The sequence below is a fragment of the Betta splendens genome, chromosome 17, assembly GCF_900634795.4.
Source record: "Betta splendens chromosome 17, fBetSpl5.4, whole genome shotgun sequence".
Lineage (NCBI taxonomy): Eukaryota > Metazoa > Chordata > Actinopteri > Anabantiformes > Osphronemidae > Betta > Betta splendens.
The window spans coordinates 8,563,437-8,588,833 of record NC_040897.2 but is presented as its reverse complement, the minus strand read 5'-3'; the positions used below and the strand labels follow the sequence as shown (position 1 = coordinate 8,588,833).

The 25,397-nt window shown below is 47.9% G+C and overlaps 2 protein-coding genes and 1 long non-coding RNA gene across 4 annotated transcripts; 2 read left to right on the top strand and 1 right to left on the bottom strand.

Annotated features, from left to right (window-relative positions):
* Window positions 1-1,245: 1,245 nt before the first annotated feature.
* Window positions 1,246-17,897, bottom strand: pax3a (paired box 3a). 2 transcript variants are annotated; one of them, XM_029130992.3, is made up of 9 exons: window positions 16,948-17,897; window positions 16,258-16,493; window positions 15,679-15,808; window positions 15,373-15,516; window positions 7,063-7,262; window positions 6,428-6,593; window positions 6,112-6,335; window positions 3,272-3,535; window positions 1,246-2,272 (listed from the first exon to the last, which is right to left on the bottom strand). In XM_029130992.3, the coding sequence occupies exons 1-9, from the start codon at window positions 17,030-17,032 to the stop codon at window positions 2,255-2,257; spliced, it is 1,467 nt and encodes a 488-aa protein (XP_028986825.1). In that variant the 5' UTR covers window positions 17,033-17,897; the 3' UTR covers window positions 1,246-2,254. The 2 variants fall into 2 exon arrangements, with proteins under 2 accessions (XP_028986825.1, XP_028986826.1); XM_029130993.3 differs by having other exon boundaries at window positions 6,112-6,332.
* On the top strand, window positions 11,000-12,720 carry LOC129603339 (uncharacterized). Its single transcript, XR_008693113.1, has 2 exons — window positions 11,000-11,135; window positions 11,186-12,720. It is a non-coding gene; the product is annotated as an uncharacterized LOC129603339 (long non-coding RNA).
* Window positions 17,898-21,724: 3,827 nt separating the features above from the next.
* LOC114843999 (E3 ubiquitin-protein ligase RNF186-like) lies at window positions 21,725-23,967 on the top strand. Its single transcript, XM_055503973.1, has 2 exons — window positions 21,725-22,690; window positions 22,840-23,967. Exon 1 carries the CDS (start codon window positions 21,878-21,880, stop codon window positions 22,532-22,534), a length of 657 nt encoding a protein of 218 aa, XP_055359948.1. The 5' UTR covers window positions 21,725-21,877; the 3' UTR covers window positions 22,535-22,690; window positions 22,840-23,967.
* The last annotated feature ends 1,430 nt before the right edge of the window (window positions 23,968-25,397 follow it).

The window sequence follows — 25,397 nt, the reverse complement described above, 5'->3', positions numbered from 1 at the left end:
GCATCTGTGGAGTAGAGGGAGCAGGAGAGTCCGGTTCATGTGCTTCATATCACAGGGGATGGAGAAAAATAGCAAAGGGGACAAGGGGCGAGCGAGGAGGGGCTGAAGAGAGCGAGAGGCAGCCACTCGCTGCTTTAGGAAAGGCACGCGGTGAGTCATCCACCCACTCCAGGAGACGTGATAAGGCGGTATTTGGGAGATAAAGCTCTCTCCCTTTTCCCATGGGATGCAGCCAAAATAGCAAAAAAACGCTCCTGGCACTTTATTTTAAAACTTTTTTCAATATAAACCAATCAACACTTAAATCCTTCCAGAACACTGTTTCTTAAACTCTTTTCAATTTTTTTTTATGTGAGCCTTTTTTCAGCCCGCCATTCTTTTTGTGCTCCTTCCTTCACTTTCAATTTGGGCGCTTGGAGGCTGTGGAGTCAGTGGATTGTTGTCAGCCCCGGTCAAGTAGTCTACTCATTTCAAAGAGCGCCGGGGTCAGAGGTTAAGTTGTCTCCAGTGTGTTGGTGCTTGACTGACACTCCACTCCAAAGCAACCCCTTTGGCTTCCTCACTCATTGTGTCTTACAAGTTGAGCACTTGTAAAAGAAAAGGTTTGTGGAAAGCAAAGAAAACAGTGAAATGTGATCTTGCCCCGATTTTCTTGCAGAAGAAGCCCGAACTGAGTGTAAACAAGAAAACGAAAATGCTAACACACATTCACGTGTGCTGTTATTTTACTTTATTCACATAAATGATACAAACAGGTGTTTCACTGATCAGCGAGGAGATAAGACGGGTAATGATAGAAATGCAGTGGTGTCTCTTTACCTTTCGAGGAGGCTGCCAACTGGGAGAGGCACGTTTTCGTTTGTGTTTGGCACCGAGAATCGAAAACCTTCTGAACTTAGCGCACTCCTGTCAGTGACTGATGCACCAGCGTGTCCGTGGGTCACTGTGCTTAGATATTTTACAGCAGCCCTGGTTTAGTCATTAGGAGCTGTAAAGGAGCCCCTAGAGAGCAGGAATTTGTCCAGAAGGAGTGTTTATGAAAGGGGATATATTTATGATTTAGAACACTAGTATGAGAGCATGAGAGGAGGAGGTGTGTAGGTAAGAAAGAAAGAAAGAAAGAAAGAAAGAAAGAAAAGAAAGAAAGAAAGAAAGAAAGAAAGAAAGAAAGAAAGAAAGAAAGAAAGAAAGAAAGAAAGAAGAAAGAAAGAAAGAAAACTATTCCACAAATCACATTCACTTGAGCATTTTTATATAGTTTATTATAAATAGTAAATAGTGCTGTATTGTACACAAAGCTTCTTACAACAGAATCATTTTACACCAACGTAAATGAAAATCATACAAAAAAAACACGTGTATAATAAACATTGTGTAAGACTTACTTAAGCACTTAAAAGCACTTGTACACGACGAACAACGGTGACATGTTCCCTAAATAAATAAGCAACGCAACCAATGTTGGGAAGTTCCTGTGAAACCAGCTACTCTAACACATGCAAGAGGAAACACAAAAACCACAAATTAACTGTCAATCGGAATAATGTATTCACTGGCAGAGAATTCTTTTGGTTACTATGTTTGTTATCGTTCATCAGCTGATGATTTCCCCTGATCGATGAATGCACACAACCCGAAACGGATGATCTTATAGGAGACAGCACGATGGGAGAATACAGTCAAGGACATTTGATCCATGTTCATTTACATCCCGTGAGGTATGAATGTATTGCACTTTCTTTGGGTTGCAGTGGTCAAGATCCATCTTCCTGCTGCTCGTCCAGGTTTAAGCACGATTCCATGTCCGGCGCCTTGTACAAGAACATCAATGTCCAGGTCATAAAGTCTCTGAAAGGAATGCTGCAGCTGAGCGCAACTTGTTGCTTCCGTCAGAAGCCCGGGGCCTTACAAAACCACGTCACGGTGCATTTCTGCCACTTATTACAAAAAATCAAACACAGACTCCTGAAGGTCTTTCCTCCCATCTCCCCGCTCCTCTTCGCATGGACAGAGCAGCGGGCGGCAGGCAACAGGAGTGGCTGCGCGTTTGGTCCTAATTGTCCCAGTCAGAGCGTCCCTCCGTTTCAAATGGTCGCCTTCCTCGGTGAAAGAGGACAGCTCCAGCTTTCCATCCCACCAGCCTTCCGCGTGCGCGCCGCCTGCGGAGCTGAGGGAGGTTGGGGCGAAGCGGGTGAAGTGTCCTCGGGTGATGACTGCTGGGGGAGCCTCCTGCTCAGAGAACCATGGCGGGGGCTCATATAATGAAAGGCACCTGAGGAAGGCATGGCAGAAGAGGGAGAAGAATGAAATGCTTTTATTTTGAAATCAAACAGGTTGGATGAGAAAAAAAAAAGAACATGGGTACGAGGCCAGGCGGCAGCAGGGGACAGTGCAAAATCAGGGACCTGGGTCAAATAGTAAATATCCCAAAAACAGGTGACGACCTTTGGGAGCCTCAGCGGACATTCTTTGAACAAAATGTAGTCAGTAAAAGCAGGCTGACACCGAGTCTTATGTGATCCTTGCCTCTGCCTCACTGATCAATAACAGCTCTACATCTGACCTCCAGTGGGACACATGGTTTCAATCCTGCTCTGCCAAGGGCCATAATCACCCCCTGTTAAAGAGACCCCTACCTTGCTTTCATACACACACACACACACACACACACACACACACACACACACACACACACACACACACACACAAGCGGGTTTCACCAAACCCCCAAAAGCAAAGCGTGGGTCTCTCCCAGATTCAGCTAAATTAATAAGATCAAGATGTTGCCACTGATGGGCCAGTCAACATGTGGTAGTGTACCTCAGATCATCCCCAACAACACGCCGCCGTGACCCACGCGCTCCCCTCCCTCCTGTCAAACACGCTTTGGGGAAGCGGCTCGCCTCATTTGGGCGGCGGTCTTTGTTACACAGGGGTCATTACATGGCTAAGTGAGGTACACTAAGGGTTTGATGGGCAGGCTCATCATACAGGGTCATGAAAGGACAGTGAGTGCCTCTGCGCCGCGCCATGCGGACAGTCCAGTGATGGTAATGTAAACTGAGGTAAGTGTTCTGTGTCATGCGGGTAATTTCGGGCATTTGAGACGCTCCCTCATCAGGGGTCGGCGCAATTAAAGAGGGTGGTGAGGCCGAAAAAGCGAATCTAAGCAGCTCCTCCAGAGCAAAGGTTACACAAGAACACAACTCCAATCACTTCTATATAATTAAACTCCCCCACGCAGCCCTAAATCCTTGACAGGCCAGCTTACCTTGCTCTGGCTGTACTGTCCGTACTGGTAAGACGGGTGGTGGTCCACGGCGTACGCCGGGGAGCTGTAGGAGGGCGGGCAGTACGACTGGGTGCTGGGCAGGGCGGGCATGGAGGTCAGGCCCGGCAGGGCGTCCAGGCGCTGGGACCCGTGGCAGCTGGCGGCCATGCCTCCGTTGGGCTCCAGGCCCCCGGTCAGCGGGGACAGCGTGAAGTCGCTCTGGGTCTGATGCGGCACCGCGCCCGGGTTCAGCAGGCCCATCACCTGGAGGGGGGGGGGGGGGGGGGGGGGGGGGGGGGGGGGGGAGGGAGAGCCATGTAACCACGGCAACAGAGCGCAATCCTCTTCCACGATAATTCTGCCGGCTAAACAAACACTGCTGATTTCTATGAATCAATTCCGTCAATTATATGTGACCACAGCAAACGTGCCGAGGCAGTTCATCAGCGTTCCCACTCCGCTGTGGGTGGGTGGGCTGACGCGCGGGACCCGTCTCCGTGTTCCGCGTCAGAAATCCATCATCACTGACTTCCTTCACACATGTGGTTTCTCTTTACTCGCACTGACTGACTGGTGAGCAGACGGTGGCCAAAGGCTTCAACCTCTTAGTCCGCGAGTGAGCCTGTAATATTTATAGAAGTAGATTAAAGAGGAGCGGGGCTTCCTAGCGTTTATTCAGTTTCTTTTTAATGAGAAAGAAATAATGAGGAAAGAGAGAGAGTCTCAATCAGTTCATCCTAATAGAAAAAGGCTGCTGTATTTTCCACCTCAAAAACCCCAAACCCCCGGCGTACATGTTGGGTGAAGAAGGTCAAAGCCTATGTCTGAGGCCTTCGCTGGCTGCGTGTGCATGGGAAGCATTCTTTGCTCTGATGTCAGGGGTGAGGGGTATCAGTGATACACGGTGGGCAGCTGCGCGTATGGTTTGCGTGAGAAGCCACGTCGTGAAAACCTCTTAAAAAAAAACCCCGAAAAGACAGAAGAAGAAGAAAAAAATCAGCTCGGGAGACAAATAAACTGCGAGCGAAGGTGGAGAAGAGGGCTTTGGCGAGTGACAGCCAGCTGCCGCACACACATGCATGGACATGGACGCATGCTGGGACCCTTAGTTGCCTGTAATGTCTGCAATTTATAGCTCTGACCTCTCACATGATGATGATTTCAGATTTCAACCACCAGACTGGACTATGTTTTCTGTGTTTGCAGGCGATAAAGCATCAAATTCTGCTTTACTCTAAATGCTTTAATCATTTTCAACCCCTGATTCCTCCGTCTCACACACACACACACACACACACACACACACACACACACACACACACACACACACACACAACAACTCAAACGGCAGCAGTTCCCGATGGCGCGTCTGTTCCGAGGTTGTTCCGGAGATTAGGTCTCGGGGGGTTGCAAATCCCCGCCGCTCGCTTCCTTGGTGAGAAAGGATTCCTCTGGTATGCGCCCGATCAGCAGCGAGACGCCAGCGGGCCAGCGCAGCGGAGCAGCTCCCGACGCGGGCCGAACGCCATCAGACAAGAGGATCGCCGATCTAACATAAACCGTATCTATGTCCAGACTCCACGCTGCACTAATGTGACCATATCTGGAGATAAATGAATCTCCTGTTGGATGGAGAAGAAACGATTGGAAGAGCAGAGCAGCTCTTTTGGACAAATTTGGAGTTCAAGTAACCAGATAACTACAGGGCGGATTTGCAGCAGGTAAAAAGGGAGCTGTAAAGTTTCCCAAGTGCAGAGGTCCTCATATATTAACTATCAATGTCATAAAATTCAATCAATTCTCATTTCCTCTCCCTTATTAAGTTAAAATCAGGAAATTAATTCTGTCCTCATCTGAAACAGACAAAACTGCACTGCAGTATACATTCAAACAGCTGCAATGAATACATGAATTAAAACAAATTATCCAACAAAGTGAGTCATTTGCATAAATTACACACTTTGTTATGAGGGGATAGATTACTTCATTCCAATCAATTAAGACACTGGAACGCTCTGTGATTGCAATTCCAGCCTGAGCAAACATTCCCTATAAGACGAGGCGTCCGCTAGCGGAGGTTAACGCTCAAACCACACGTTGGGGGTCGTTGTTGGCGTCAAAGTCGCCACAGGCCGGGCAGCAGCAGCCTCAGAACTGAGAGGGAGCTCCGCTGGCTCGGGTTCGGACCCGCAAGGCCTCCGCAGTTCACGTAGGAGCGCGTTCCTGAGCCGGAGCCAATTATAGCGTCAGCCACAAAGGTGCTTCTCACTAAACATACATCCTCGGGCACTCTCACAGCAACAAACCTGCCCGAGGCGCGTTTTTATCTGTGCCTGGCAGGAGTGCGAGGTTCCTTCTCATCAGGCGTCGAGTACCCAGCATGCTTTGCACGCGAGCCGGCCACCCTTTGTGGCGGTTAAAAGCTCGTTTTACGCCTGTTAGTCCATCTTCTGGGCTGCTTGGGAGCCGCTGATGGACACTGATGACTGTGTAATCGAGCATAATTGTCTTTTCAGTTTTGATTTGTGTCATCCTCCGACATCCATACGTCTCCCCGCGCGCCTCGTCCTCCTTGACTTCCAGCCGCCGACGTCGGCCACGTTTAAAATTCATCAAGCGGCCCGTCAGAATAAACAAAAATGAAAAGCTACCGTGTTTTTCAGCGGAACAAGGCGTCATCAATGTCACTGCAATGACACCTTCCAGGTCCCACAAGAAGGAGCGCGCATGTATCATTACCCGTCCATATGCTGCTTTTCACAACTGCTCTCTGGGAAATATCACATTTTTCTAAATAGACACACATTCTGTGCGCGGCTGTAACGGACGCCTGGTCTCACCTGAGGCGAGAGGCTGTTGCCGATGGCGGGGTTGACGGCGTTGCCGTGCGCCGCCGGCGCCACGAAGCCGTCCGAGTAGCCGGAGAAGCCGTGGCGTCCGGACGCCAGGCAGTAGGCGGAGCCGGCGTCCTGGGAGCCGGCCGACGAGCTGAGGCCACTTTGGTGCACAGAGGTGGGGGGCAGGGGCTGGGGTCTGTGGACCGTGCTGGGCTGCTCGGATGCTGCTGGGAACAAAAACAGGGCGGTTCATTAGCTCGGATCTGATCATTCTGAAATCCAGAATGTTATTGTTCTTTTAATATGAACTTCTTCCCACCTTGTCCTATAGAGGTCGGTGGGTAGGGACTGTCCGACAGCTGATAGGGCTGCAGACCCGACATGGCTGATGGCGGGAACCCGCCGGGGATGAGGTGGTTAAACGCCATCAGCTGATTGGCTCCCGCCTGCTTCCTCCACCGGGCTCTTCTGTTACTGAACCACACCTGAGGGACGAGGGACGTGTTTTATTTTAGTGTGTGTGTGTGTGCGTGTGTGCGCGTGCGTGCGTGCGTGCGTGCGTGCGTGCGCGTGCGTGCGTGCGTGCGTGCGTGTGTGTGTGTGTGTGTTCAAGTTACAGGGAGCTGGGCCGATAGGGATCTTAACATCTGGAGCGAGCAGTAAAACCGCCGACATGAAACCTCCGTGTGTCAATGTGTTCGGTCAGCGCCAGAGGGCTGCCGGAGCTGATATCAGCACAGTATCTGACGCTGGGATCTATTTTGTGGATCTTTACACAGCCGTTTACGCAGGGGGTGACAGGAAAAGCTGTCTTCATGCACAGCGGGAGCAGTGTGTCTGTGTTTGTCTGGAGAAGGGGGGGGGGCACATGCCTAATAGCTGTAAGGAATGCGTGGCAACGTCCCAGTGCAATTTTACGCCCGCGCGGCACATATGTGTAACGCTGATCCCAACCTGAACCCGGGCCTCCGTCAGCTTGGCCCGCTGCGCCAGCTCCTCCCGCGTGTAGATGTCGGGGTAGTGCGTGCGCTCGAAGGCCCTCTCCAGCTCCTCCAGCTGCTCCGCCGTGAAGGTGGTCCGGCTGCGGCGCTGCTTCCTCTTCAGGGGCAGGCCCGGCTCCGAGTCCACGTCGGAGCCCTCGTCCGAGTGACTGGCTGGAAACGGGCAGGACAAACAGGGCGCCGCTCAGATTGGAACTCGGGCTCAATGCTAAGCTGACGTACAATAGCCAGAGCCAAGACAATGGATTTTGCTTAGTGCAACACATGGTTCCTGAGGGGATCAAAAGCCAGAGGCTGCTTGAACATGGATTAAATCGCACTAGATCCCTCTGGGGCATCTATTGCCCGGGACAGTGTGTCTCTCCCAGTCTTAGCCATGCTGTGCACTACACCCACAGGGACAGACACCGAGGGGACGGCAGCCTTTTGCAGGTGCCTCTTAATCTGTTTGTTCAGTTCAGGGCAGCAGAGGGAGACCGGGCGACTGGGAGACAGCTATTGGGATCTAATTCAGCAGAAGAGGGGAATCAATGAAGGCCTGAGACTGGAGACAGAGCACTATTGGTGCATCGGAGGGGGGAGGTTACCCATCTATTAAATAATGATTAGGCGCCACAAACTAGCGTGACAGCCTGCTATTGTGCCCCGTTACGTGTCCGCGGTCCCCCAGCTCTTTTCTCAGTCGCACGCACGCTCAGAGTCGCGCATCTGCTGCGTCCGGGCTTTCACGGGCGGTGAAAACGGAGTCCATGACAATGTGTCGGCCGCAGATGCTGAGAGGACCGAAAGAGCCCGGAATCCGGTGGCGAGTCCGGCCCAGGTCGACCTCTCAAGGCCCCACGATGCGGGTTCACTGCCTCTTTTCGACGCAATAAGCACCTACGCTGGGAGGGAAGGGAATAAAGGGGCCGAGACAGGTGTGAGGCTTCAGCCGAGGACAGAAGCTGGTCTGTTTCCCCCAGACTGCTCGTTCTCTCTCTCTCTCCCCCACCAGATTTAAAGCTTTAATTAAAAAGTGCCAAGTCAGACGTGGAGAAGGTGGGGGGGGGGGGCGAAGGGATCTCCCTTTGCCTCTGGAGCAGGAAATGTTTGTGCCGGTTGCCAGTATGTGTCTGAGCAGGCATTACACAGGGATTTGGTGCCGGAGAATGCCTGCACCGCTCCGGACCTCCGGCGCACAAGACTCTGGCGCTGAGAAGAGCTCTTTATTAGAGCCGAAGCGAGGGCGCCACACTGGCATCAAGGCCGGGCGGGGGCGGGGGACGGGGGGTTGTCCGGATGCTCAGACACCTCCAGACGCGGTTTGTTTTTGAGACCTAACGTTTAAAATACATGCAGAACGGAGATTAAGCCTGATATTTTCCTTCCCATAAACACATTTTTCGTTGTTTATCGGCCTTCGTCGAGAGGAGGTTGCATAGAGGAACGGAGAGCCGAGCAACACGCGGTGTCATTATCATTTTAATGACGCGGGCACAGGAATAAAGAGGAGGACAAAGAGCCAGTGACGGCACAGAAGCGAAAGGAGGCGAGCTCATAAAACTCCCCACTGGCACTGTAACTCATGTTAACTGTGGGGTGGGGGTGGGATCTGCCTCCCTTTATTTCTGTCTTTCCCTTTTTTTATTCCCTGTTTTTATTATTAGAAACAGAGAAAACGCACCATTGCAGCGTCACAGAATCTCTCCTAATGGTAAATGACAGTGTTCCTTTTGTCATCCACTGGCTTGCTCTTTCTTTTTCGCTCTCCTCCTCTCTTTCTCTCTCTCTCTCTCGCCCGCTCGGTCTTCTTGGGTTTTTTTTTTTTTTTTTTTTGGAAGTGATGTGGCCAAGCCTTTGTATCATAGCAGGGAAAAGCCTGTGGCAGGGCTCTATTGGACCGATTACCACGCTCCATCTGTAGGAGCCATCAGGGACGCTCGGGCCTGCATTCAGGGGCCTGTCACCTGCCCAGCAGGGGTGTTGGGGGAGGCAGTAGGGCGAGATGGGGGCTGTAGAACCAGAGACTGGTGGGGGAATGAAGGGAGGGAGGGAGAAAATGGGGCACAAAGGGGTCCAGAGATGGGCCACTGGGGGCTGAGGAGGTACACAGCAGGGGAGCAGCCCCCCATCCCCTCCCTCCACAGCCTGAGGGCCACAAAGTTGGGGGATGGGGGGGATTGAAGGGGTTGCCATGGGAAGTAGATGCAAGACTGAAGGCACCTGAGGAAGATGCTGGGGTGCGGGCTGCCAAGCCGAGGAGCGAGGGGGTGTCGGTCATTCTGGAAAACGGGACCTGTCCCGTCCATCGGATCCGTTCATTCCACTCCTCCTCGCTTTCTCTGCGCTCGCCCGTCGGCGCGTCCGCCTCTCGGATCGATTTTTGAGGCGCGCCGACGCCGACGCCGAGGCCGACGCGTTCCCACACATTCCCTTGCAACAAACGACCGGAGAGGATACTCGCGCGCACAAAGGGAGGCCTCGACCTCCTTACTTAAACACCCAAATCAAATTTTACGCTGCAGCTAAAGCACCGGGGAGCTGAAAATGCTCCATAGCCGCTCACAGTTTGGCTGCGGCTCCGACAAGAATCTTAATAGAAAGATAGATTATTATCCCTCAAGCGGAAATTAGGGCTACGGCAGAATTATCCACAAAACAGCTGTTATAAATCAGGAGGTGTTGGTTAATAAGCTAGTTTGAATAGTGGAATATTAACAGCGTTGTCATCAACAGGTTAACGCAACAGGTTTCTGTCTCTGATCGGAGGCTCTTAAATAAAATATCATATAAATAAATAGGATTTACAGTATACGGGCGTGACGCCACAAACACAAGCATTTATGAGCCGAGAGAGGATGAGACTGACAGGCAGGGAGGATAAACTCCAGAGGGTCACAGATGTGAAGCTGGGGAACGTCCACTCCCATTAGCTTCACCTGCAGCAGCGGTGCCTCTAACAGGCCGGAAAAAAGAAAAGAAGAAAAAGGAGCTCGACTCGGAGAATTAGGGCTGCGCTTGTTTACCGCGTACGCGGCCTCGCCAGGCGTTCAGGAAATGTGAACATGGAGGGGCAGCCGCAGGAGCACAGGAAATAAGAACTGCAGCTCCAGAGGGTTTAGAGTTTTTAAATTCTGTAAAATGCAGCCAAGAAGCAAAAAAACATATTAAAGGAAGAAATTAGACAAAAATAAAGAGATTTAAATGAAAGGAGATGCGTAGAGGCCCAGTGAGACATAGAAGTGGAGCATATGGGGCAGTTTATTGGCTTGTGGTGGTAGGGGCCATCCAGCCCTTCCTCCAGGGGCAGTTAATAGAGAAGGTAATTGAGCTGGTGACATGTGTTCGCGGCACAAAACAAAGGGCAGAAGAGACAAATGAACTAGTTATTTGCCCAGGGAAGTAGATTTGGGCCTTTCAGGCCGCGGAGCACAGAGGAGCGGGCCACTGAATAAAATAGTGCCGCGCCACATAGAGCCAGAGCGAGCAGATGCGGCGCAGGAAAAGAATGGTTAACTGACAGCTTATGGGCTCAGCTGGGGTTAACAGCTAAGGGGGGAAAATGGGAGCCAGTGGGCTGCTCACTTGACTTGCTAAAGAGCCCCCAGGAACCCGCAGCTGCCTGGGAACGAAGAGGGGGGGGGGCGGGTGGGGGGAGAGAGAGGGAGACGATGGTGAAAATAAAGGAGAGCGCGGTGAACGAGAGCAGGAGGTCGGCACTTAGCGGACCATGAGCTCGCCGAGACGTGGTGCCATGCGCTGGAAGGGACGAGGAGCCGCGAGTGGGCCCGTCTTTGGTCCCAGGCTGGGCTGAGACCTGTCCATCAGCCAAACCGGGCCAAGGGGGGCCAAAACATGTAAAAACAGGCCAAACTGGGCCAAAACGGGCCAAAACAGACCAAGACGGGCCAAACCAGATCAAAACAGGCCAAAATGGGCCAAAATGGGCCAAGACGGGCCAAAACAGACCAAAACGGGCCAAACCATGTAAAAACAGGCCAAACTGGGCCAAAACAGACCAAGACGGGCCAAACTGGACCAAACCAGGTCAGAACAGGCCAAAATGGGCCAAGACGGGCCAAAACAGGCCAAACCAGGCCAAACCAATCAGCTCAATCGGCATTTACCAGATAGATAAACAGTGGAAAGAAAGAACCCCCCCACACGTCAGCTAATAAATTGCGCTGCACTCCGTGCGTTGCCGTCTTTTCCCAAACGTTATCCTAACCTCTTTTCCTGTGGCCTGATAGTTTTACCAGCCAAGTGACCCAAGCTTAGCCCCTGACCTCTTCACAGCTACTGCGCGGCACCGCTGTGGAAACGGCCTCGCCGCTCACCCCTCGGCTTCACCTCGGACACTCAACAGCGAGAAAAACCATCATCACATTCCTCACTTCCTTTTTTTTTACCTTGCAAACCCTTTGTAATGGCCATTTACTCAGGTATTATGACCTCACCGTATTTACAACCTGTGTTGTTAACTTATTACAAGTATTTGGAAGAACCCACACACAATGTTATATATAAATATAATTCTTTTTTTTTCATTTTTTTTCTTTTTTTAATTCTTTGTTTAGAAGGGGAAGAAGGACATTAATCAAAACAGCAAAAGAGATGCTGGCATGTCCATAATGTGCAATGTGCTGGATGAAACAGCTCCACAAAAACTAAGGCTAAACAAAGTTAAGTGATTGACAACGCTGTCTGGCTTTACTCAATTAACTATCCCATTGTGCTCCTCTTTGCAGAGTCCCCTCGCCCCCGACCCCTTTCTCCTCGCGCCCCTTTATCCTCCCCATCACAGAGTTTTGCTAGGCTAATACTTCCAAGGAAATAGAGAGCTCTTTTTCTGCAGGGGCTCCTCTCCTTGACCTTCCATTGCTCGTCGCTTCTCTTTCAGCCACTTCACAGTGTCTCTGGGGTTAGTGGGGAGAATGCGGAGAGTACATCAGCGCCGAGGGGCCGGCTCGGGGCAGGACCCCGGCCCATCACTTCAAAGTTGGCCCGCATTCATTAATTGTCCTTTGAATTAATATTGGAGGATCACAATGTGGGTGCCAATAGAGAAAGAACCTTTAATGAAGCATAGAGTCTGCATTCAGTTGCAGATCAGCGAGTGTGGAGTTTTTTCTGTTCTCTTTTTTCTGAGAAAGAGGGAATTTTGAGAATGATCCATCCATCCATCCATCCATCCATCCATCCATCCATCCATCCATCCATCCATCCATCCATCCATCCATCCATCCATCCATCCATCCAAGGTCCACTGGCCTACATCCAGGATAATAGGCTGTCTAAACGTATGAACACACAGAGTGAGGCCCACATATAAATTTCTCTATTATGCAGCCTTGAGAGGAAAATGGAAATGTGGCTATGGCACACATTCCTCTGGTTGCATTCAGACCCTCTGTGTCCTGAGACTAGCGAGAACCCTCCACATCATTTAGCAGCTCGCTGTGGAAACGCACGGGCCGGCGAGACCGAAATTTAAAGAAATCCAACATCTGTCTCTTTGTTTACAGTTGTTTTCGGCCCCGGCAGATCGGGCGTGGAAGGCTGGTCTAACAAGTTGGCTCCCGGAGTTTCGGCTACTTAAAAAAAAAAAAAAACGGGGGGAACGCTGTACAAAGTGCAAATATGATACGTCTGCTTTCATTACTCAATATTGTCCACTCTGAATCCGTGCCAAAGTCCCAGGGAGCCAGTGGCCCAGTTTATTTACACAAACAAAGTCCTACTCAGCTCCTTCCACAAAAGCAGCTAAATCTTTCATGTTTTGTCAGCACTTGATTCCTCCTGTCCCTCTGGCTATTTGCCTGCCGCTGGACAATAGAGGCAGGAGAATGGCAGCAGATTGTTGGAATGCACCTCAATGAAACCAATTATTACATGTTGACTGCGTTCACCATGGCACATTTGAAAGAAGTGGGCTCATTCAATTGGGCACCGCAGGATTCCCTTTAAAAAAAAGTTATCCCTTTGACTGTTTGTATTTCTGAGCTTTCTTCTCCCCCCCCCCCGTTCGCCCCCGCCGCCATAAATGGACCCTGCAACAGTGGCTGCTCTCCTTTCAAGACTTTGATTACTTTAATTAGTTAAATGAGGCTCAAGTGCTAACAGTAATAAATAGAGGATGCGATCAATTAATTTAGCTCCTGCTTGTTGCACAAACCGCTGGCTGTTGAATTACTCTGCGTTCGAATTTAAGCTCAAGAAAAAAAAAAAAACACACACAACTAAATCAGATGCATGGCACAAATTCTTTTTAAACACATGCCGAGCTGCAGCTGAAGTTTCCCAAATCCCGCAAACACCGAGTCAGTTCAATCCACAAAACCTAATATGTAAACAACGTCCGACTCATCCCAGCAAACATCCTTTCCCACAAGGTTCCAGCCACTTGCTAATGCCATGCAGACCTGGGGCTACGCACTTTACTCCGTCCCACAAACCTTAGCGCTCCTTTTCCCAGACAAATAAATCTAAATGAGTCAGCTTTGATCTTAGCACTTAAGGAAAGACAACAATAGCAGCAGAGGAGAAAGGGGCAGAGAGCAACAGGCCTCTCTCCACCACAACAATGGCCTCTGCAAACACCTACTTAATCAATATTTGGCCAGAAGACACTCTCCCAGTCCCCAAACCACTCTTTTCACATTCTAATGAAGTGCTATAAAAGAGAAAAACAACAACTACTTCCACAAAGAGACAGAAGAATGAAATAGTGCTGTCCTGTATATCAATGGGGGGACAGTGCCCCAGAGCTCTGCATGTAGGATGTCACCAACTCCTCGGAAAGGATCTCATGTCATTTGTTTTGTTACAGGGAATATTCACACAGTAAACATTTAAGATATACTGATTTTCTTGTATTAACTTCCGGAAAGTTTTCCTTATTAAATAAATAAATAAATAAATATGAACATTGAATTTAGACTATCTACTGATCGGTCAGATCACCTCTAATTTGTATGGTTTGCTTTGCTTTTGAATGACGCGCAGAAGACGTCGAGCAGCGAGCGTCAGCTGCGTGACCGGCTTTTGGGGACGCGTCCCGCCTGGAAGAGGGAGAGGGCCCACAGATATTGCATGAATGCGTGCGCCCGCGGCAGAAGAGGAAAGGGGCGGATTTCGCCTGAGATGAAAGTGGAGAGAAATAAAAGGTTTGGGGATTTAATCTAGTGGAGAGAAGGGTCTCCCTGCGCCCACCGGCCGAAGGCGTCATGCTCCGCGCGCAAAGACTGCGACAAAGGCCCCGTGCGCGAAACGTAACGGCACCGTTCAAATATGATTACGAATTTAACACAACAACAATTCACGCAACAACCGGGAGCCTTTTTGCCAACTCTTGAACGAGTTAACCTGGTGTTTATCTAAATACGTTGCCGTCTTTCAAAATAAAACCAACCAAAACTGCAACGCTGTATAAAAAGAATAAATTACATTTACATCCCATCGCCAAAATCGCAGATTAAAGGGAATTTATCAATAATTAACTATAGACCAAATTATTATTCTCCAACAGAAACCTCCTTTTGTGGCACAGCTCCTCGGTCCTCAACAGGTCGTAAATCAACAGGTGTTTGTCTGAAGTCTGAGCGCTGCTTTTCTCGTATCTCTTTTCTGAAGACAAACCCAGATTGGCACTTTTTAACAGTCTATAAACCAGGTCGCACTGGGCCTATTGGTGTCCCTGAATAATTCATCGCTCATTGCGGGTTCATAATGTCTTCTCCCGGCCTTTTGTCAGCGCAGTTTTTTCTCCCTTTCTTTCCCCATTTTGAAAGACCCGGGAGTCTTTTTGTACACCACTGAGCCGCTCACTGGAGTTTGGCTTTTGTGCGCGTCAAACTGAGGCGTGAGTCTCAATGGACTCTGTCCGCTTTGTCCGCTGAAGTTCATCCTCGACTGTCCGAGTGAATATAAAAAAAAGTTTCTCAGGCCTGAGAGTTAGACAAATGTTTGATTATCCATTAAAATATTCTCTGCCTGTTTGTTAAATCTCGGGAGTCGAAGCGCATGCGTAAAGTGTATTTTAATCACTTCAGCGTCAGATAATCACGACGATCGTTTTATATTATTATTATTATTATTATTATTATTATTATTATTATTATTATTATTATTATTATTATTATTATTATTATTATTATTATTTGCTCACAACTATTCACTTCTGCAACCACTGCAGCATCGCCTGAATCCACTATTAAAATCATCAACTCCCCTTTCACCACATCACAGTATTCTCGCAGCATAAAATCATTAATCGTGAACTTACATCTGTCGCCCAGGATGCCATCGATGCTGTGTTTTGTCCGTGGTTCGTTTTCCTCCATCTCCCTCTTCACTACTTCATCATCATCCTCTTCATCTTCACCGGCTCCGCCGAATTTAGAGCGCATGATGCGGCTGATGGCGCTCACTGGGCAAAAAGGAACGAATGGCGTATAACATTTCATGAATACTCACCAAATGTGGAAATAATATTGTTAAATATTGTTAAAGCATTGTTAAATATCGTTAAAACGAGATGAAGGCTTAACAAAGTATCCTAATGTTCTCATTTGGTTCCACCGTCGCGCACCTGAGGGAACGTTGTTCCTGTCGCAGATCCCGTCTTTCAGCAATCTGTCCCTGATTTCCCAGCTGAACATGCCCGGGTTTTCTCTCTTGTACTCCTCGATTTTTTTGTCCACCTCTGGAGAAGCGGTTTGCTTTTGTGGGGGAAAGAAAGCAGGGAAAGTTTGTCAGCTTTTAGATTCAAGGCCTCAGGGCGAGAGAAAAGAGGTGACTCGTCTGCGTAATTGAAAATGTAAACTATAATCAGCACAATTAGATGATTAAAAAGTCAGACTAGATTAGTCTGTATTAACTTTTTAAACTTTATGCCCTTCAAAATGTTACGTTGAATTTTATAATTGTAATTTAATACTGTTTTGTTTGTATATTTTATTTCTATATTTTTATAGACTGCTATTTACTGACAACAGTCCGTTTAATTGTTCGTGTTTATTTGAGTTGACCCGTAAAAAGCCGTGGGGCCTTAGAGATTTTTAACCATATATTTCCTCGAGTCATTTTTTAAAATAAATATCGCATTTCATTGGATTTTGTTGCCCTTTTAGCCACGTGTGGCCAAAGCATCATCGGCTGCGGGTCTCACCTTTGGCTTGCTGCCTCCGATGGCTCCCGGCCTGATGGAGCCCGTCTCCTGGTACCGGCAGAGGATCTTGGAGACGCAGCCGTGAGACACCCGCAGCTGACGGGAGATGACGCAAGGCCGAATACCGTGATGGGCCATTTCCACGATTTTGTGACGGATGTGGTTGGGGAGAGGTCTGCCGTTTATGAAGACACCGCCGAGCTGGTTGACCCGTCCCTGTCCTAGCGGAGTGGACACTAGACAGCATGGCGTGTTTAGGTTAATGCAACACTCATAACTTGTATGTGTCTTAGTTTATATTTTCATAAATGTTAGTGCTGAGAACTCTGAAAAGACAAAAACTGCAGCTGGATTTATTTTACAACCATCTTAAGTTCTAGAGGCCGATAACAGAAGGAAAAGTCATTGTAGGATAATGTAAACACAACAATGATAATTAATTTTGAGAAGATTAACCGCCATAAAAGATAAACAATAAAACTAAACTCTTAATCTTTACCGTGTTAATGTTATTAACAGTGTTCGATGACATTTACATTCAAAAAGTATCTACGTCAGGGTAGTGGTGATCCAGCTTTACTTTAGATAATAAACCCTTTGCAGATGAGTTCTTCCCTGATGCCAATGTTTTAGAAATGTAGAGTCTGAGTTTGTGCAGTTTCTGAGCAGCAACTGGTGGTGGTCTCTTACCTTCCAGCGAGTACCCGGCCCGTGGGTAGTTCTGGTGGGGACTTGGTCTCATCATTCTCGGTAAACCTCCCGCCAGTGCTGTCATGACTCCTGACTCTGTGTCAGGAAACGCTTCCAACGGAGCTGCCCGCGCTCGCCCCCGTTTAATTCCACAGTAAACTCTTTTTAGATGCCGCGTTTCGCCCTCAGAAAGCGCCGGCGCAGCCCCCCGTTTTCCTTGAGCAACAGGTTGCCCCGAAAGGACGAAAAGTGGATCCCTCAGAAGTGACTGTTATCCGGTGGTCGGTGCGGGCTGAGGTACGGTGAGAGTTCAGATCAGCGCAGGTTGGTGTCAGTCCTGCGAGGACTGTGGGGATGGTTTGAGGAGGATGGATGGAAGTCAAACATTTTATCTGTGGACGCTGTCTCCCCTGACTCCGCGATGGGACTCCTGATTGGTCCAAAACCCGGACGTTCGGGGGCTGGAGGAGCCTCGTGATTGGACAACGGGAGCTCCCTCCTGTGCGGACTGACCTCAGGAGGTCAGCTCGTCGTGTCACAAGCTTCAAACTTTTCACAAGTGCTTAAATTCAATAAAACCTTTATGTTCACAAAGATGCAACTGATGTGCTCACAACAGGAGCTTCTTTTATGCCAGCTCATAAATAAGCTGTTCATAACTGCAAATGGACATGGACCTAATAAACAAACCGAAACCGTCGAACTATTATTATTATTATTATTATTATTATTATTATTATTATTATTATTATTATTATTATTATTATTATTATTATTATTATTATTATTTGGGCTTTGTTAATTTTATATATAACGGAATGGCTTATACCATCTAATTTAGCAAAACAGTTTAATTTAATGCTGAATCTACTGCGCTGAATCTACTACTTTTCGGGAAGCAGGGATCAGTGCAAACTGTGCGTTAATTGCTCTATGAGAATTGTTACTTTTGTTGTCTTTTTGTTGTTGCGCTTGAAGCGCGTGCACTTGTTGATAATGGAACAGCTGTAGCATTGTGCAGCATTGCGGGGTTCACTTCTCGGTGGGGTCCCTCATGCTGTGAACGAATGCATTAGTTTGCAGGCGACTGTAAAACATTTGTAGCGTTTTTTGCAGGTTTATTCATGTTAGACAATTTAGAACTTTCGTTATTTAAAGCTAATAAATGAATTATGGTAAATATTACACCATACAATAGGGCAATAAAACGTAAACAGTTCATTTTAAATCGTTATTACAAACATAGATGGGAGTTCTTCCTGCTTAGAGCGTTTCAGGTAGATGCTCGTCACAACAGGCAGCTCAGATACCAGAGGTCGGGACAGAAACGTCTTGTGAAAGCGAGAGATTCTCTTGAAGGAGTCCATTACCCGCAATAAAGTCAGCTCCACCATCTAGTTCGACTAATTAAAGATCGAGCCACGCGGCAGTAAAGCACATAAATAATAAAGTACAGACCCCCATCGGACTCGGGCGAAGCACGTAGAGTTGTGGTAATTATGATAATTAGGCGTGTTTAATAGACCAATATACGTTTTCCTTCTCCCCCAGGAATAAGAGCACACCGGCATTCCATGAATGACTGGATGGTCATGACCCCCGCAAGACAAACTGACAACTAATTAATTTAGCGCCATCAGATTTGTGGACACTTTCTACATTATTGGGTGAACATATAAATAATTCAGATACTTCAGTCAAGTGGATGCTGCCTTCAGTGTGATAATATGTCTGTTTGTGTTGATACTACAGATGCTGTAGAGCAAAGATGTATCCATGTTTTACTACATTATCCCAACTTTTTATTTTCTCTGCAGTATCCCACACTATGTGGCCCAATACATGTTTACTTCTCCTATGAGACCACGTGAAACAGAAATGCTGACAAGGACCATATGGAAACTTTATACGCCCATAAAAGTAGGAATGGAGCGAGAAAGAAAGTTATCATACTAAAGTTTGACTATCATGAAAAGGACACTGGATCTACCATGTCAAATCAATTAGGGGGTAAGCTGAGTCAGAAATGTGCTGCGGTGCCGAACAAAATGCATCACAAAATAAAGAACAAAATGGCCCCAGAAAGAACGAGCGTGTTGCATCTCATGCGTACGCACAGAATAAGCCAGGGGCTTCCAAGGATATAGTCTGGAACCATACACACTATAAAACACAATAATTGGCTCTATCTAGATAACCCATAGGCAATTTGAACCATGGCTGTGGTGCTATTTAGGCTTCTGGGGGGAAAAACATTCATACAGAGTAAAAAAAACTGCTTAGTATTCATCTTTGTTTTAAGTAAAGTGGAAAAATGGGCTCTTAGTGTGTCAGAAAAAAATCCTATTTAAACATCAGGTTTATTCATTTAGGCTTTTCAGAGAATCATCGGCCGCAGCGTAGTACTGGCAGTTTCTACTGCTGTCACCCACGGAATTAAGGTGGAGATTTTCAGAGTGGAGATTATTACTGACAGTCCTCTCCATGTGAAATGAAGCATTTGGAAATGCAAAACCATGAAAATATACTGTTCCTTCACCATGTTATGCAGACGCGGTTTGTAAAGAATGCTGAGACCAGTGTGTGGTCTTTACACCTAAATGCAACTGACTATGATTCATGTTTAGACTGGACAGACTTTATAATATCTACAAAGCGCATTATATGTATATTACAAAGACATAGAAAAGGACTGTGCTGCATCTTTCATGTTTTACTTGTGATGTGTTTGATGTTTTGTCTTTAACAACCTATAGCAGTTTATTGGTGATACTTTAAAAGAGCTATTCTTCACACGGACCACAGAGTGGAAATGGTTTAAAACAGAAGAAACAGATTAGAAGAACGAGGAAATCCACTCTGTGATTAGTAGCCTTGGGATGTTACTGCTACAAGGTGCCTCTACAAGAGGCAGTGTTTTTCTAATGTGTTTGATCTTATCAAATACATGTGAGGCCAAACACTTCAGTGGGAACTCAAGCCGAGTGCAGTTATCATCACAAAGGCCCGTAAGGTGCTGCCAGGTGAGAGCCTGTGGGCGCGCAGGTCACCCAGTGGGCCAAATGGTCCCAGTGCAGTGTTCTTCAGCATGAGTCACCTCCACCACCACAAAGTCCTTCACTGATTGCTGCAGGTTTTTAAGGACATGCGGTTCTTTTGTGTCCATATAAGTTTCAAAACATCACATTAAAACATTTCCATGTACTTATACTGGTCAAAGTATTGGTCACGTAGATTTAAGTATTGGTTAAAAAGATCATTAAACCCATGCTACATGTTCGTCTCGGCATTTTTATAAGACTTAAACAGAATAGCAAATTACATCACTAGGTTTATAATGGAACAAAGGTTTTTAGCTTCCTCCTTGATATTTATCTGTTTAGTTTGTGGCTCCTAAATTACTGAAATCTAACAGTCTTTATTAGTAACTACAACGTTTTACAGTCACTGCATTACGTGTAATTGAAACCATCTAACTGGATACTGGTAATTCAGTTACAAAAACACACGTGCACACATCAATGCAGCCACAAGAGGGCGCACGTTCACTGCATGGGCTCTATTTAAACAAACATCGCAACTGATTCTGGACGTTGTCTGACAACATGAATGTTGTTGTTATTTGTAGTTTGGTTTTCTTGGTAACCTTCCAATAAAAAAATCACAAAATCTCACATATCCGTGACACAGTTTCTTTGTATTGTCATAGTGAGAGGAGGTCACAGTGTGTGCATCAAGTGTAAACCATTGAAGACCTCTTGTTGTAGTCATGAGGAGAACAGCAGTTGGCATGAAATGAGCCATTTTGGACCCCGGACTTCCTAAAACCCGTGGAAGGCGTCGCTGCTCAGCGCTGTCCACTGTCTGTGGTGCTGAAACGCAGCCAGACCACAGCATGAGGTGTTAAATTCTAATTGTACAAGTGGACAAATGCCCCATAGATGATAATCCAACTGTCATGCGGGTATTTTCCACATCAATGGGTGAAATTACAGGTGGATGGTGACTCCATGCAAACGTGCCTTTACCAAGCAAGATATATTTCTACAGATGCTGTGTGTAAAGCACGACTGAAGCAAAGCATGTACTATATAACTAGTTAATTAAGTACTCACATTACAGTATATGAAGAATATATTTAAAGTAACAAGTTAAAAGAATAAATCAAGACAGCAACTGCTAAACAAAACTCAGCTAAAATAAGTGCGTATTATTTATACATAGGTCTACTTGAACTATAACTATAAAGAATGAAAGCTGTAACTAAAAAGATTATTTAGAACGTTTAAAAAGTCATGATTAACATAGGGCATGTTTTTGTTGGTGTTATTACAACATAATGAATGAATATTAGTGACACAGAATCTTATTTAGACGTTCATGACATGAAAACTGCTTAGTGGTCGTCGTGGAGTTGAAAGGTTTAGGCTCAAGCTTAGAGTAACTTTGAGTCACAAACGTCTGGTAAAAAATCGCTCCAGATGCAAAGATGCAGAAGGTGTCGCAGCTCGGCGCTGTCCACTGTCAGTGGTGCTGAAACGCAGACAGACGTCAACACGGTGTACTTCATTGTAACTCAACAGTTAAAGGGCTCTATTAAAGCCATCATACATGACACACACTGGTGCCAGATCAACCAGGTTATAACTGGGGTCGAACAGTCCCCATCGACGGTTTATAGCACAAATAGGGTCGCGATGAAGCCCCCTCAAGTGAGACCCCCGTCTACAGGAATGTACTCAGACTCGATTACACAACAAGTCTGGTGTGTAACCAGATAAGCCGCTGACATGTATAAATGTGATACACACGGGGAGTCTTTATTGCAGCGTTTTACTGCCATCCGGGTATTTTCTTATGCGGAAATAATCAAGTTGTGGGAACTGGGTCATCAAACTAGCGGACAGTCGAATGACTGGTTGGACGCGCCATGGCTGAAGCTGGCGGCACAGGCGGGTGTCGCGGCTCCGCTCCGCCCGACGCCGTCGACCCGTTCCCCAACGAGGACCACGAGTGCAAAATATGCTACAACGACTTCGACGCGGAGCGCCGCGCGCCCAAGCTGCTGGGCTGCGCGCACACCTTCTGCCGCGAGTGCCTCGACGCTCTCCACTCCCGCGAGGGTCGCGGCTGGAGAGTCGGCTGCCCCGTGTGTCGCCACCGGACTCCGGTACCGGAGTATCGGATCGACAACCTCCCCGACAACAGCGCGGTGGCCGAAGCGGTGCGGTTCAAGAAGCCGGAGCGCGCGAGCCCGCCGACGGCCGACGCGCCGACGGCCGCCGCCGCTCCGCCGCGCGGCCGCGGTGGGCGCGGCGGCGGCTGTCCGCTGACGCTGAGACGAGTCGCGTTCACGTCGGGCTTGGTGTGCGCCATCTTCTGCTCCGTGTGCGCGGTGGCGCTGCTGCTGCTGGGCCTCGTCTTTGCGCATAACTTCGGCGGCGCGTCGTGGCCGGTGGGGCCCACGTGCCTGTTTCTCGCCGGCGTCCTGGAAATGGCCTCGCTCATTCTCACCTGGCTGCTGTGCACGGTGAAGTTCCAGCCGGAGACGCGACAGTTCAGCTCGCCCGGCGATAACGTCACGTGACCTGCGGCTGCGGAGCTCGGACACCTGTTCACACCACGAGAGGAAATCGGCTTTTTACGTCAGTGAGCATCACTGGTGACATCAATCAAGACAATGACGACTGAAACCGAGTTCAATGATCCTGTATTTGTACACTCACTGTACCGTCATTAGTATGTGAGTTACTCCAGTGCCTCTATCTATTGTTATAAAAGGATGCTGTATATAAAGCACGACTGAAGCAAAACTTGTATTTTGTATATGTAGCCCATAAAACTATAATATATAAAGTCATTTTCTGTCATTGCATTTTTATTTGTTACCAGCGTCCACGTACCACATCTGTACAGTAGATGAGGATGAAGAAGGTGGAAGAAGTCAAGATGGTACCTGGTAAATAAAACACTCTATCATAAAGGGAATGTAAATATAAGTATAAAGAATGGACGCTGTGAGCAGAAGTTAAGGCTTGTTTATTGTGGCGGTCTCTGGCATGACTTTTCGTTGGTGCCATTGGAACATGGTGGTGGTAGACACTGGTGGAGGGACCCCTTGTGGATTTTGGCCTAGGGCCCCATGCAGCAGACTCCAGAACGGCTGCATTTTGTTTTCTCGCACTTTAAAGGGAACGCACTTCCGCTTCCAGTTCTCGCTTGTGCGATCGTGCAACGCTCACTAAAGACTCAGCGTGGTCGACTGCACCACAGAGCAATAGCTCGTCACACCCATCACTGCCCCACGTCTCTCCTGCACTGTACTATTGTTTTATAATGCGTTCATAGATTCCTGGGAGGCTCTGTGAGCAGGTGTGTTTTCCCACACAGCTGACGGGGTTTATTTGGTTTACGGTGACATTCTGGTGCGAGCAGCAGCATTTCTATCTTCACCTAATGTGCCAATTACAGAACCTGCTTACCCCAAACCCACCTCTGAGTGATTACACCGACTCCCTGCGGTGGACCGGGTCAGCAGGGGACCGCAGGCCAATGACCCTGAGGGGACATGGGTTCTCACAAGATGAGAGAAATAACTTTGGGGTAGGGGGGCCGGCATAAGTAGCGCTGTAAAGTCGAAAGACAATGGAGATGAACCTCCTAGGGGTTTCAAATCATCTGATGGGCTTAGGTTTGCTTTTCCCGACTCATATAAACTGCAAGATATAAACTCAATAATGGCTCGGTCCACACCCAGATCACCGTCAAAGCTGAAAGGTTTCAAAGGAGCAATAAAAAAATGGTTAACTGACGTTTTGTGTATTTGTCCTCACAAACAAACACGCTCCTGCACCTACTGGGGGGAAAGTTACGATATGAGGCCACTGCAGTAACTTCACAGTTTGACTTTGTAGATTAGGTCCACGCGGATGTCTCTGTTTAGTGCAGATATGTGTTGAATCCTGACATCACAGCAGGCATTTATCTCCGCTCACTGTTGTTTTAGGAGGCGACTCTGGTCTCAGGAGTTAAACTTCATCCCTTTGAGCTCCCTCAAAGGGACTCCTTCATTCGGGCCATCCAGTCGGGTGAGTAATGCCACTTAAATGCCACCGTGACAAAAGCTTGGGAGGAATAAAAAAAAAAAAAAAGGAGGGGTGGCATGCTTCCACTGGGAGCCACAGGCAACGCTGTGTCTGGGGCAGAGGGCTTCATTTCACAGGGACTGCAGGGCTTAAAGTTAAAGATTACTTTGAAATCTGCATCCCCTACCATCAGACTCTCCTGTTATATAACCCCCCCCCCCCCCCCCCCCCCCCCCCCCCCCCCCCCCCCCCCCCCCCATCCCTCCAGCCGTCGCTCCTTCTCCCGAAAAAATAAAAAGCTGTCGCCACAGAGCGCGGGTTTAAGTTGGGAGCAGATCCTCTTTGATGACAGAGAAGGAACCTTTTGTTCCCTAATCCCCACACAACTCCTCCCCCCCTCCTTCCCTGTAAATCCAACTGGATGTCAGGAGGCTTCATAATCAGCCAGGGGCTCGAAACTTATTAGTTGACCTGCTTGACTCATCTTATTGCAACAACTCTCAAGAAGAACTGTCTGAAGCTCACTTATTTCATAGAAGTTCTCCAATGTTGGCGTTGTCAGTGTTATTAAAGCCTGAACTCAACGAGACACGTCATTAAGCAAATACCTCCAACGGGTCACATGCTCCTGAGGGAGCAGCCATTAGCCCGTGTGCATGCTGTCGGGGTCAGCCACAGACAGTTCCAGGGTCCATTTCCTGTTGTCCTGCGCCTCCTTTTAAGTGTGTGCAAAGTGTGTCTCTGTGTCATTATCAGATTGGACACACGTATTTCACACAGGACATGAAAGTGCTCCTTTTGTCCCTGACATCTGCCTTCTGATGGCCCGTGCCCCATCGAGATGACCTCGAACCGTAGCCCGAGGAGAGCGTTTCGCACCGCTCCACGCACACTCTGACTCGTCATGTGATCGCAGCGCTCGTGCGTTTTCATGTGTCCAAGCGTGGAGAGAGCGAGACGTGAAGATATATATGCGTGCAGACATATGGCCTGATTAGCGTGCAGATACGCCCTGAGTATGGATGAAGGTCAAAGGTCAAAGTGTCCAACATGGCTTACCTAGCAGCGTCAATCATCAGATCTGGAAGAAGGCCTTCCTCTGTCCTGAACTCCTCACTCCTCTGCTTTGCATTCATCCACAAACGGTGTGAAGTTCAGTGCAAAACCCCTTGAACGAAAGACTCAATGCCGCCCTCTAGTGTGTAAAAGTAACACTGCAGCAAAGGAAAAATACTCATTCACAAGCTGTTTGTAATGTTTTGCCATTCAGTTTAAAGAGACAGTCGTTGGTTAATACATGGTATTCATACTCATTCATATTTTTCTATAGTTTTCAAATGACAGCCCAGGTCAGCAAGCAGCTTG